The sequence below is a fragment of the Phascolarctos cinereus genome, unplaced genomic scaffold (genome assembly GCF_003287225.1).
Source record: "Phascolarctos cinereus isolate Bilbo 61053 unplaced genomic scaffold, phaCin_HiC Scaffold_2;HRSCAF=192, whole genome shotgun sequence".
NCBI lineage: Eukaryota > Metazoa > Chordata > Mammalia > Diprotodontia > Phascolarctidae > Phascolarctos > Phascolarctos cinereus.
Window position 1 is genome coordinate 192,340,710 of NW_027555625.1, and position 12,171 is coordinate 192,352,880.

General features: G+C 37.2%; 1 protein-coding gene across 2 annotated transcripts in view; it reads left to right on the plus strand.

Moving 5' to 3' along the window:
- Positions 1-12,171, plus strand: part of TRAPPC12 (trafficking protein particle complex subunit 12) — a 196,469-nt gene that overhangs the window by 94,334 nt on the left and 89,964 nt on the right. For both annotated transcript variants that reach the window (XM_078149747.1, XM_020965826.2), the window contains exon 6: positions 9,191-9,303. In XM_078149747.1, coding sequence (XP_078005873.1) covers positions 9,191-9,303 — 113 coding nt within the window. The remainder of the gene's footprint in view (positions 1-9,190; positions 9,304-12,171) is intronic.

A 12,171-nucleotide genomic window follows, 5' to 3' on the forward strand; every position in this document is an offset into this window, starting at 1 on the left:
ATTATCCATTTTGCATTTCGTTATGTTCTCCATCTCTTGTGTGTTCATAAATTCTTCTGTTCTCTATAAATCTGATAACTAAACTATTCCTTGCTCTCCCAGTTTACTTATAATATCAGCCTTTATATCTAAATCATGTACCCATTTTGACTTTATTTTTGTATATGGTATAAGATGTTAGTCTGTGCCTAGTTTCTGCCATACTTTTTTCCAGTTTTCCCAGAAGTTTTTGTCAAATAGTGAGTTCTTATTCCAGAAATAGGGGTCTTTGGGTTTATCAAACAGTAGATTACTGTAGTAATTGACTACTGTATCTCTTGTGTACCTAACCTATTCCATTAATCCATCACTCTATTTCTTAACCAGTACTAAGTTTTGATGATTGCTACTTTAGGATGCAATTTAAGATTTGGAACAGCTAGCCACCTTCCCTAGTATTTCTTTTCATTAGTTCCTTTGATATTGTAGACCTTTTGTTCTTCCAGATGAATCTTGCTTTTATTTTTCCTAGCTCTATAAAATAATTTTTTGATAGTTTGATTGGTATGGCACTGAATAAATACATTAACTTAGGTAGAATTATCATTTTTATTATATTAGCTCGGCCTACCCATGAGCAACTGATGGTTTTCCATTTATTTAGGTCTAACTTTATTTGTGTGAAAAGTGTTTTATAATTGTGTTCATATAGTTCCTGGTTTTTTTTTTTTGCAAGTAGACTCCCAAATATTTTATAGTGTCTACAGTAACTTTAAATGGAATTTCTCTTTCTATCTGTTGCTGTTGGTCTTTGTTGGTAATATATAGAAATGCTGATGATTTATGTGGGCTTATTTTATAATCTGCAACTTTGCTGAAGTTCATTATTTCAGTTTTTTAAATTTGATTCTCTAAGTATATCATCATATCATCTGTAAAGAGTAATAGCTTTGTTTCTTCTTTGCCTATTCTAATACCTTGAATTTCTTTTTCTTTTATTATTGCTAAAGCTAATGTTTCTAGTACCATATTAAACAGCAGTGGTGATAATGGACATCCTTGTTTCATTCCTGATCTTATTGGAAATGCTTGTAGCTTATCCCCATTACATATAATGCTTGCTGAAGGTTTTAGAGATGCTATTATTATTTTAAGGAAGACTCCATTTATTCCTATGCTTTCTAGTGTTTTTAATAGGAATGGGTGTTGTATTTTGTCAAAAGCTTTTTCTGCATCTATTGAGATAATCATGTAAGGTTTTTGTTAGTTGTGTTGTTGATATGATCAATTATGCTGATAGTTTTCCTAATATTGAACCAGCGCTGCATTCCTGGCATATATCCTTCCTGGTCATAGCGTATTATTCTTGTGATAAGTTGCTATAATCTTTTTGCTAATATTTTATTTAAAATTTTTGCATCTATATTCATTAGAGAAATTGGTCTATAATTTTCTTTCTCTGTTTTGACTCTTCCCAATTTAATTATCAGCACCATATTTGTATCATAAAAAGAATTTGGTAAGACTCCTTCTTTGCCTGTTTTCCAAAGTAGTATATGTAGTATTGGAATTAATTGTTCTTTAAATGTTTGATAGAATTCTCTTGTACATCTATCTGGCCCTGAAGATTTTTTCCTAGAGTTTCATCATGGCTTGTTAATTTCTTTTTCTGAGATGGGGTTATTTAAGTATTTTACTTCCTCTTTTGTTTATCTGGGCAATTTATATTTTTGTAAATATTCATCCATTTCACTAAGATTGACAAATTTATTGACATACAGTTGGGTAAAATAGTTCCTAATTATTGTTTTGATTTCCTCTTCATCGGTGGTATATTCACCCTTTTCATTTTTGATGCTGGTAATTCAGTTTTTTTCTTTCTTTTTTCCAATCAAATTAACCAAAGGTTTATCTATTTTATTGTGGGTTTTTTTTTTCATAAAACTAGCTCGTAGTTTTATTTATTAATTCAATAGTGGGGGTTTTTTTTTGTTTGTTTCTTTTTGGTGAGGCAACTGGGGTTAAGTAACTTGCCCAAGGTCACACAGCTAGTAAGTGTCTAGTGTCTGAGGTCAGATTTGAACTCAGGTCCTCCTGATTCCAAGGCCAGAGCCATATCCACTGCATCACCTAGCTGCCCTTAATAGTTTTCTTAATTTCAATTTTATTAATCACTCCTTTGCTTTTCAGAATCTCTAATTTAGTATTTAACTGGGGATTTTCAATTTATTCCTTTTCTAGATTTTTTAGTTGCATGCCCAATTCATTGATCTTTTCTTTCTCTATTTTATTCATATAAGCATTTAGAGATATAAAACTTCCCCTAAGGACCAATTTCACTGTATCCCGTAAGTTTGGTATGTTGTGTCATTATTGTCATTCTCTTGGATGAAGTTATTGATTGTTTCTGTGATTTGTTGTTTGACCCACTCATTCTTTAGGATTAGATTATTTAGTTTCCCATTAATTTTTCCAATTAGTTTCCAATTATTCTGTCTTTCCATGGCCCTTTATTACATGTAATTTTTATTGCATCATGATCTGAAAATGATGCATTTAATAATTCTGCCTTTCTGTATTGGATTGTGAAGTTTTTATGTACTCGTACATGGTCAGTTTTTGTCTAAGTGCCATGTCCTGCTGAGAAAGAGGTATATTCCTTTCTGTCCCCATTGAGTTTTCTTCAGAGGTCAACCACATTTAACTTTTCTAAAATTCTATTGATCTGCTTAACGTCTTTATTGTTTATTTTGTGATTAGATTTATCTAGTTTGGAGAGGGAGATGTTGAAGTACCCCACTAGTATAGTTTTGCTATCTATTTCTTCCTGTATCTGCCTTAACTTCTCCTTTAAGAATTTGGCTGCTATACCACCTGGTGCGTATATGTTTAGTAATGATATTACTTCATTATCTATGGTACCTTTTAGTAGGATATAGTTTCCATCCTTATCTCTTTTAATTAGATCTATTTTTGCTTTTGCTTTGTCTGAGATCAGGATTGCTACCCCTGCTTTTTTTTTGTTTGTTTTTTTGTTTTGGCAATTGGGGTTAAGTGACTTGTCCCAGGTCACACAGCTAGTAAGTGTTAAGTGTTTGGTCTGAGGCCCAATTTGAACTCAGGTCCTCCTGACTTCAGGGCTGGTGCTCTATCCACTGCGCCACCTAGCTGCCCATACCCCTGCTTTTTTTACTTCAGCTGAAGCATATTCTGCTCCAGCATTTTATCTTTCCTCTGTGTGTATCCATCTGCATCAAATGTGTTTTCTGTAGATAACATATTGTAGGTTTATGGTTCTTAATCCATTCTGCTATCCATTTCCATTTTATGAGAGAGTTCATCCCATTCACATTCACAGTTATGATTACTTATCAGTATCTTCCTCTCCATCCTATTCCCTTCCTCCCTTGTATATGCTTTTTTTCCTCTCCTTTTTCCCTTTCCCTCCTCAGTAGAGTTTTGCTTTCAACCACTGCCTCTCTCAGTCTGCCCTTCCTTCTATTATCTACCTCCCTTTTCTTTTCCCTTTACTCTTTCTACTTCCTATAGGGTAAGTTAGATTTCTTATACCTAAGTGATGGTTATTCCCTCCTTGAGCCAAATCCAATGAGAATAAGGTTCAAACAGTGCTCATCTCCCTCCCTTCTTTCCCCTATTGTATTTGGTTTTTGTGCCTCTTCATGTGATGTAACTTATTCTTGTCTGCTTCCTCCTTTCTTTTTCTCCCAGTATGATCTCTTTTCACCACTTATTTTTACCATCACATCAAAGTTACTTTAAACCCACACCCTCTAAGTATGCCCACTTTTAAATGTTGTAATGACATTACAGTTCTTAAGAGTTACAAGTGTCTTTTTCCCTTGTAGGGATGTAAACAGTTTGCCTTTATTAATGATATGTTGTTGTTGGGACAGCTAGGTGGCACAGTGGATAGAGCACAGTCCCTGGAGTCAGGAGGACCTGAGTTTAATTCTCTTAGTAGTTGATCCTTGGTTGTAATCCATGCTCTTTTGCCTTATGGAATATTTTATTCCATACCCTCTGATCTTTTCATGTAGAAGCTACAAAGTCCTGCATAATCCTGACTGTGGTTCCATGATATTTAAATTGTTTCTTTATGGCTGCTTGCAGTATTTTCTCTTTGACCTGGTAATTTTAGAATTTGCCTACTATATTCTGTGGCGTTTTCAATTTGGGATCTCTTTCAGGAGGTGATGGGTGGATTCTTTCTATCAGGACAATTTTCCTTGATGATTTCCTAAAAGGTGCTGGCCAGGCTCTTTATTTCATCATGGTTTTCAGGTAGACCAATAATTTTTAAATTGTCTCCTGGATCTATTTTCCAGGTCAGTTGTTTTGCCAATGAGGTATTTTACATTTTCATCTATTTCTTTTGTTCTTTTGTTTCTGTTTGACTGATTCTCGCTCTTTCATAGAGTCATTAGCTTCTACTTGCCCAGTTCTAATTTTTAACAATTTGTTTTCTTCTATTAGATTTTGTATCTCCTTTTCCATTTGGCCCATTTTACTTTTTAAGGAGTTCTCTTCAGTGAGTTTTTGTGCCTCATTTTCCATTTGACCAATTTTGCTTTTTAAGCAGTTGTTTTCTTCAGTGTAATTTTTTTCCAGTTGGCCAGTTGTATTTTTTAGGAACTTGTTTTTTTCAATACACTTTTTTTCCATTTGGCCAATTGTGTTTTTTAAGGACTTGTTTCCTGCAGTTAATTTTTGTCCTTCCTTTTCCAAGCTATTGACTGTCTCTTGCATACCTCTCATTTATTTTCCCAATTTTTCTTCTCTCTCTCTTATCTGACTTTTAAAATCCTTCTTGAGCTCTTCCAAGAAGGCTTTTTGGGTGTGAGACCAGTTCATATTTCCTTTTGAGGTTTCGAATGCGGGTATATTGACAGTGTTGTCCTCTTCTGAATTTCTGCCTTGATCTTCCCTGTCTCTATAATAAGAATCTGTGGTTATTATACATTTTTTTTTCTCATGGTGTTTGCTTATTTCCTGACTTTTAAAAAAAATTGAGCTTCCTGCTGGAGAGGAGGGGGCACTGACCCAAGCTTCTTGTGCTGAGAGCCTGGGGCCTGGTCACAGGCTTTGTGTGCTGGCATTTGGAGGCTGTAGGATTCTCATAGCTTACCTGGTGTTGGGCTGGAATCAGCAACACTGGAGCTCTAGGGATAGGGATGGGGAGTCTGGTCCCTGGTGGGACACTTGCTCACCCATGCCTTGCACAGGGATGTTTTGCTGCTGGAGGATGTCTCTCAGCCTGGAGCTTTACCTCTTCAAGTTGTGCTTCCAAAGTTTTACTGAGGTACCAGGAGATTTGGCTGCCTGAGAATACCGTGGCACATGGTGGTTTTCCAATCTGGTGTCCACCAGTTCCCCTGCCCATACTGAAGGGTCCTGGTGTTGGTGCTTGCCTGCTCCACCACCCTGGAGTTCAGGATCTCCCCCGGTATGCTGAGGCTTTTCACTAGCTTGCTGGGACACCTCCTGTTCTGTACTGCTCCCACTCCCCCCACCCCCAGAGTGAGAGGGGCTTTTCCCATTAATCCCCCAAGCTTTGTGGGCTTACAAGACCATTGCACTGTCTTTCTGCTCATTCAGCTGTTCTGGGGTTTTTCCTGGGGTGATATTTTCTGGGCTTTCAGAGGTCAACAAGGGAGGGTGAGAGCAACTTATTTCTTACTGTGCTATCTTGGCTTCTGTAAGCGGAACTCCCCTTCTTCCTTGATGTATTCCTTTTCTACTCCTTTTTCTTTCCTCTCTTAAAACCAACAAAATTGAATAAAAGCACAACCAGGAACTGTTTTTATCTTATTTATCTCTGTTTGTGACCTTTGAAAACATTAAGATTATGAAGGATCACTTGTCTCTTCTCTCCTTATTATAATGAAAACACTTCATCATCATTTATCCCCTTTGAATTGGTCATATATATATTTACCATTGTAGATTTCTCTTGATTCCTTTGTTTGCATTTCAAAATTTTTACTTAACTCTCCTCTTCTTTTTAATCATTAATGTTCAGAAGTCCTCTATTCTGTTAAAGATCCTTTGCCCTTTCTTTTGGATTATACTAAGATTTGCAGGATTAAGTTATAGTTGGTTATCTTTATCTTTTGTCTTTTGGAAGATTGCATTTAGAGATTTCTTCTTTTTTATGGTATTTGCTGCCAAATCTTAAGTCACTGTAATTATGGTCCTTTGGTACTTTTAACTTTTTCTCTCTGCCTGTTTTGAGTATTTATTCTGACTTGGAAGATCTGTATTTTGGCTCTCATATTTCTGAGTATTTTCAATTTGGGCTTTCTTTTAGAAGATGGTAAGTGGGGTTTCCCGTTTTCCCTTTGCCCTCTGGTTTTAATAGTTCTAGCCATTTTTCATTTTATAATTTCTTGAAATATGGTCTCCAGATATTTTGTTTGGTCATGGATTTCAGGGAGTGTAATGATTGTTAAATTACCTCTCTTTAAACTTTTGCTAGATTAGTTGGTTTTCACAGTAGATAACTTACATTTTCTTCTGTTTACTCAGTTTTTTGACTGTTGTCTTGTGGATTCATTGAGCTTTGTTTATTCTGTTTTTCAGAAAGTCCACAATTTGGGACAATCAGTTCTAAGCTGTTTGTTCTCCTTTCAGTATTCCTCCCACACCAACCTTTCCTTGATTCCTCACTCAATTGTACTGTCCTCTCTGTGTATGTTACATAAGCAGTCACCTTCACACAGCTATATGATTTTTAAAGATAGCAAAACTGTAAAGAAAACCATTAAATTACACTCCCCCTCACGGGGTATTGTATACAACTCTCTCCCAAACACCTCCCAGTGTTTCCATGATGGTATTAAAAGGACAATTGTAGAAACATTTGTGTGTCACAGTCCATTCCTTCCTCTGTTACCTAGGTCATGGTTATGGATTGTATTTCTGGAATCTACCTGGGATCTTCTTTATATATAAGGGAGAAATAGAAAAAAAGCCAAGAAGATAGATTATTCTCCCTGCCATCTTACCTGACCTCACCAGTCAGTCAACATGCTTTTATTAAGCATTAACTCTGTTCCAAGCATTGTGCTAAGTACTTGGGATACAAAGAAAGGCAAAAATATGGTCCCTGATTTCAAGGAGATGACATTGTAATGGACCTAACAAGACTTACAGCATTGGCCAGTCTTTAATCCCACTTTGGTCTCATTTACCATTTGCCTGTCTGGTCTCAGGATCAGTGTGAGCTACAGCACTGGCCTCAGAATGGGTTCTGTTACTACCAGGTAGTATCTTGGTGCCACACACCAGTAGCAATTATCAGCCACTGTCTGAAAGGCCCCTTAACAGTTCTTTTTTCATTTTATTCTGTGGCTATGAAAATCCATATGTGCAAATACTTGGAGTTAATCACCGTTAGTTTGCATACCATTCAGCCACCCTGGCTTCTCTGACAAGCATTCCTATCCCTGTAGAGTAGTACAGGAAGAATTCAAATCTCAGATGGGAAAAAAAGCATCTAATCAATTCAGTATACCCATGTATGTGTAGTTTTCAATACCACTCTCTCTTACTAGTGGGGGGAAAAAAAGGGAGGACCATGGTGATGATCATAAGCACTCTGGGCCATTCCCCTCTCACTGTCCTCAAATATTACCCACAGGCCCTGAATAATAGTTCAGATAAGTGTTGGCAGGAAAGTGGGGAATAGTGTGGTTACTGATTACTGGGAAAACTTGTTTTCAGAGCTTTCATGTCCTGAACTTTTTTCCATAGGTATTCATACTCATTTCCTTGCACTGTCTTCTTGGTGCCTAGGGCTCCTGTAGCCACACATCGCTCATATGGGACATACTCTGAATTTCTCCCCCTCATCAAAACTTAACGTGGCATTCCATTTCTTAAGACCTTGCTGGGCCCGTAGAACCCAAATTTGAATTGAATTTAGTTGTTATTATTTTATAATATGTTATTAATAATGGCTTGATATGTTCCCCTTCTAATATTTTAATTAGTACAAGTTGCTTGAATTTTTCAAGTACCTTGGGAATCCTGTCTGGAAGAGATATTTTATGTCAGAAGGCCTTTCAAAATCATGGTATTCAGCCTGTTCATATATATATATAACCTATCTACCCAGCCTCTGGGTAGGTCTTTTCAATATAATGAAAGGAAATAATGTTTAATTATTTGGAATTGCCCAAGGTTTATACTTGCAACAAGTTTGTATTTAAGGGTTTGTCTAGTTAAATGGGTGTGTGAAGAAGCAGAACATAGTTGTTTACTATTGATGAGGTAGTGTTATTAAACTTTTTATGCCAAAGAAGTACTCTGGATGGCATTGGTGGTGTTCTCTGTTTTTCAGCATCTGAGAACAGTGCTATAAAAGAAAAGGTGAAGGGAATAAGCATTTATATAGCATCTACTATGTGATAAGGGCTTTTACAGATGTCTTAATTGATCCTCACAGCAACCCTGGGAGGTAGGTGCTGTTATTATCCTCATTTTACAGATAAGGAAACTGAGACAAACAAAGGATAAGTGGCTTGGCCAGGATCACACAACTAGGAAGTGTCTAAAACTAGATTTGAACTCAGATTTTTCCTAACTTTGGGCGCAGTGCTTTATCCACTACACCCTCTAGCTGCCCACCTTTGTATACTTTGATCATTGGTTACTGAAAAATGTTTACATAGCTCTACATTGAAATGGTGGCTCAGTGGATAGAGCACTGAGCTGAGAGTCAAGGCAACCTGAGTTCAAATCCCACCTCAGACACTTACTAGCTGTGTGATCTAGGGCAAGTCACTTAACTTGTATTTGCCTTAATCCACTAGAGAAGGAAATAACAAACCACTCTAGTATCTTTTCCAAGAAAACCTCATGGTAAGGTCCACAAGGTCACAAAGAGTCGGACATAACTGAATGACTAAATACCACACTGAAATGGAACACATTTTTTTTGCAGTTAGTACTGTTAGCTACTTCATTCAAGAAGTGGTGTAAATAAAATACTTTGTCATCACACTCTTGGTTATCAATCTGTCTGTCTATCTATCTATCTATCTATCTATCTATCTGTCCATCCATATGTGTGTATACACACACACGCACACACACACACACACACACACAAATACAGAAATGTGTTGAAATTTCTTCAAGGATTATACATGGTAATAAAGAATTGAACAACTTTTAATTTTTATTTTAGGCTCAATGGTGCCTTTCTCAATGAGGATTTTGCATGCAGAGCTTCAGCAGTACCTGGGAAACCCGCAAGAGTCACTTGATAGGCTTCACAACATGAAAACCATCTGTAGTAAGGTAAATCTCTCCCTACAGTGATCCTTATTTCCTGGAATTGGAAATAGCTTTTTAATTGCTCTAATTCACTATAACCAAGATGTCCACCTGCCCTCTGCCCGTGATTATTTCCTGCTTAAAGATAAGATGGGATTCTTAATTGTGATGTTCAGAAAGAATGTGCTGCTACCTTCTGACTTGAAAAATAATGTTTGCTGACTCTGGGTAGGTAGGTAGGAATTGAATCCTAAAATTTCCTCCTCAGATAAAATTTGTGTTTTGGTGGATGAGGAGTAGGATCCTAAAATTTAAAACTGGAAGGGTTAGGACCTTAAATATAATCTAGTCTATTTACCTGTTTTACAAATGAGGAAATGGAGAACCAGATATCTTAAATGCCCAGCATTATAGCTAAATGGCTCAGTGGATAGAATGCTGAGCCTGGAGTCAGGGAGACCTGAGTTCAAATGCGGCCTCAGACACTAGCTGTGTGATCCTGGTCAAGTCACTTAACCTCTGTTTGCCTTAAGCCAGTGGAGAGAAGGAAATGGCAAACCACTCCAGTATCTTTACCAAAAGAACCCTATAGACAGTAGGGTCCACAGGGTCACAAAGAGGTGGATAGGACTAAACAACTGAACGACAACATTATGTAACTACTAAGTAAGACGTAGAGCCTAGATTATAATATAGGCCCCATGCCTCTGAATCCATTACTGTGTCCACTGTACAGTGAGTGGAAAGGTTATGTCATATGTAGAAACCACATCTTTCATGCATATCCATTGTGGCAAGTGGCAACTTAAGCCTCTGTTTGTATGTACATGCATGATCACACATGTGCATACTACAGGATTCTGAAGTATCTTCTGAATCATCAGAAATAATTGATGTACAATATAGTTCTGATACAACTATATACTAATTCTTTTAAAATTATTTATTTTTCCACAATATCTCTTAGTTAACCAAAATATTCTGTTTGCTAGAATACTTCATTACTCATCTGTTCTGAATTGCTAGAATACTTCGTTACTTATCTGTTCTGAATAAATAGATTTAAAATAAATCCAAGTGATGGCAGTATCAGAACTTCTACTGATAGTCTCGTGTGTGTGTGTGTGTGTGTGTGTGTGTGTGTGTGTGTGTGTGTGTGTGTGTAAAATCAGATGAATAGACATTAATTAAAAGAGGGAAGCATTGTAATTAAGAAGGGTTAGGGAGGTTTCCTGTAGAAGGTGGGATTTTATTTGATGCTTAGAAGAAGCCAGGGAAGTCAGTAGTCAGAATGGAGGAAGGAAAATATTCTAGGCTTGAGGGACAGAGAAAATACTTAGATCCAAGAGATGAAGTGTCTTATTTGTAGAACAGCCAGGAGGCCAATATTACTAGATCAAAGAGTATGGTGCAGGAAGACTGGAAAAGTAGGAGGGAGCTAGATCACTAAGGGCTTTCAGTGCCAAACAGCATTTTGTACTTGATCCTTGAGGCAATAGGAAACACGCACTATAGATTTTAGGAAAGGAGATTTTTAAGAATTCAGAGGAAAGAATAGGTAGAATTTCATGAACTAAAATGCTATAGAGAAAGGCCCCTCACCACCCTGTAAAGGTAGAAGGTGTTCAAGAAGAGCAAAAAAGAGGCAAATGAAATAATTCCAGGGAGGAAGAAAAATGGAATTTGTATGAAAAGATAGTTGTGGTTGCACAGGGAACTCACCAGGCAGCTTAGATTTTTTTTTTTTAAAGAAATGTACAGAATATGGAAGCAAAGCTAGGTAACAGAAGATAAGTATAAGCACGTGTCACATACCTACGAAAATAGTTTCAGCTCTACTAAAGCTCAGAGTGAGCTAAGACTGGTGAAGGAAGCCCAGATCAACAAAAAAGTGAGTTATCTAGCCCATTATTAAGCACCTGCTATGAGCCAGGCACTGTGGTAAGCACTGGAAACAAAGTACAAAAAACAGTCTGTCTTCTCAAGGAACTCAGTCTAATGGACAGCATGAAAACAACTATGTACAAGCAGGATGTATACAGAGTAAATCAGTTTTTGTGTCAGAGAGAAGGCACTAAGCTTAAAAACTGGGAAAGGCTTTTTCCAGAAGGTAGAACTTTAGCTGAGACTTGAAGGAAGCCAGGAGGTAGAGATGAGGAAGGAGAGTTTCAGGCATGGGGGACAGCATGTAAAAATGCTCAGAGTTGGGTGATGGTGTTTTGTGTGTAAGGAATAGCAAGGTGGCCATTATCATTAGGATCACACAGTACATGGATGGTAGTAAGGTATAAGAAGACTGGAAAGGTAGGAAGAGTCAAGTTATGAAAGGTTTTAAAAACAAAATAGAGGATTTTATATTTTATTCTAGAGGTAATAGGGAGCACCTGGAGTTTATTGAATAGGGATGTGATATGGTCAGACCTGCATTTTAGAAACATCAGTTTGACTGCTAAGTGGAATATGGATTGGAGTGGGAAGAGACTTGAGCTACCTTTCAGATATCTTAACTTGAATGTCATCTTAAACCAAACATGTCTAAAACAGAGCTCGTTATCTTTCCCCCTTAACTCTCTACCTACCTTCTCTATTACCGTAGAGGGGAACACCCTCCTCCCAGTCTCTCATGCTCACAACCTAGGAGTTATTCTTAACTCCTTAACTATCTCTCACCGCCTGTATCTAATCTATTACTAAAGCCTATTGATTTCACTTTTGCAACGTATCTTGAATGTTTCCCCTTGTCTCTTCTGATACTGGCATCATTCTAGTACTGGCCCTCATGAACTCATGCCTCGACTGTTGTAATCGTCAGCTGGTTGTTCTACCTGCCACAAGTCTCTCCCAACTCTAGTCCATCCTCCATTCAGCCACCAAAGTGATTTTCTTTTTTTT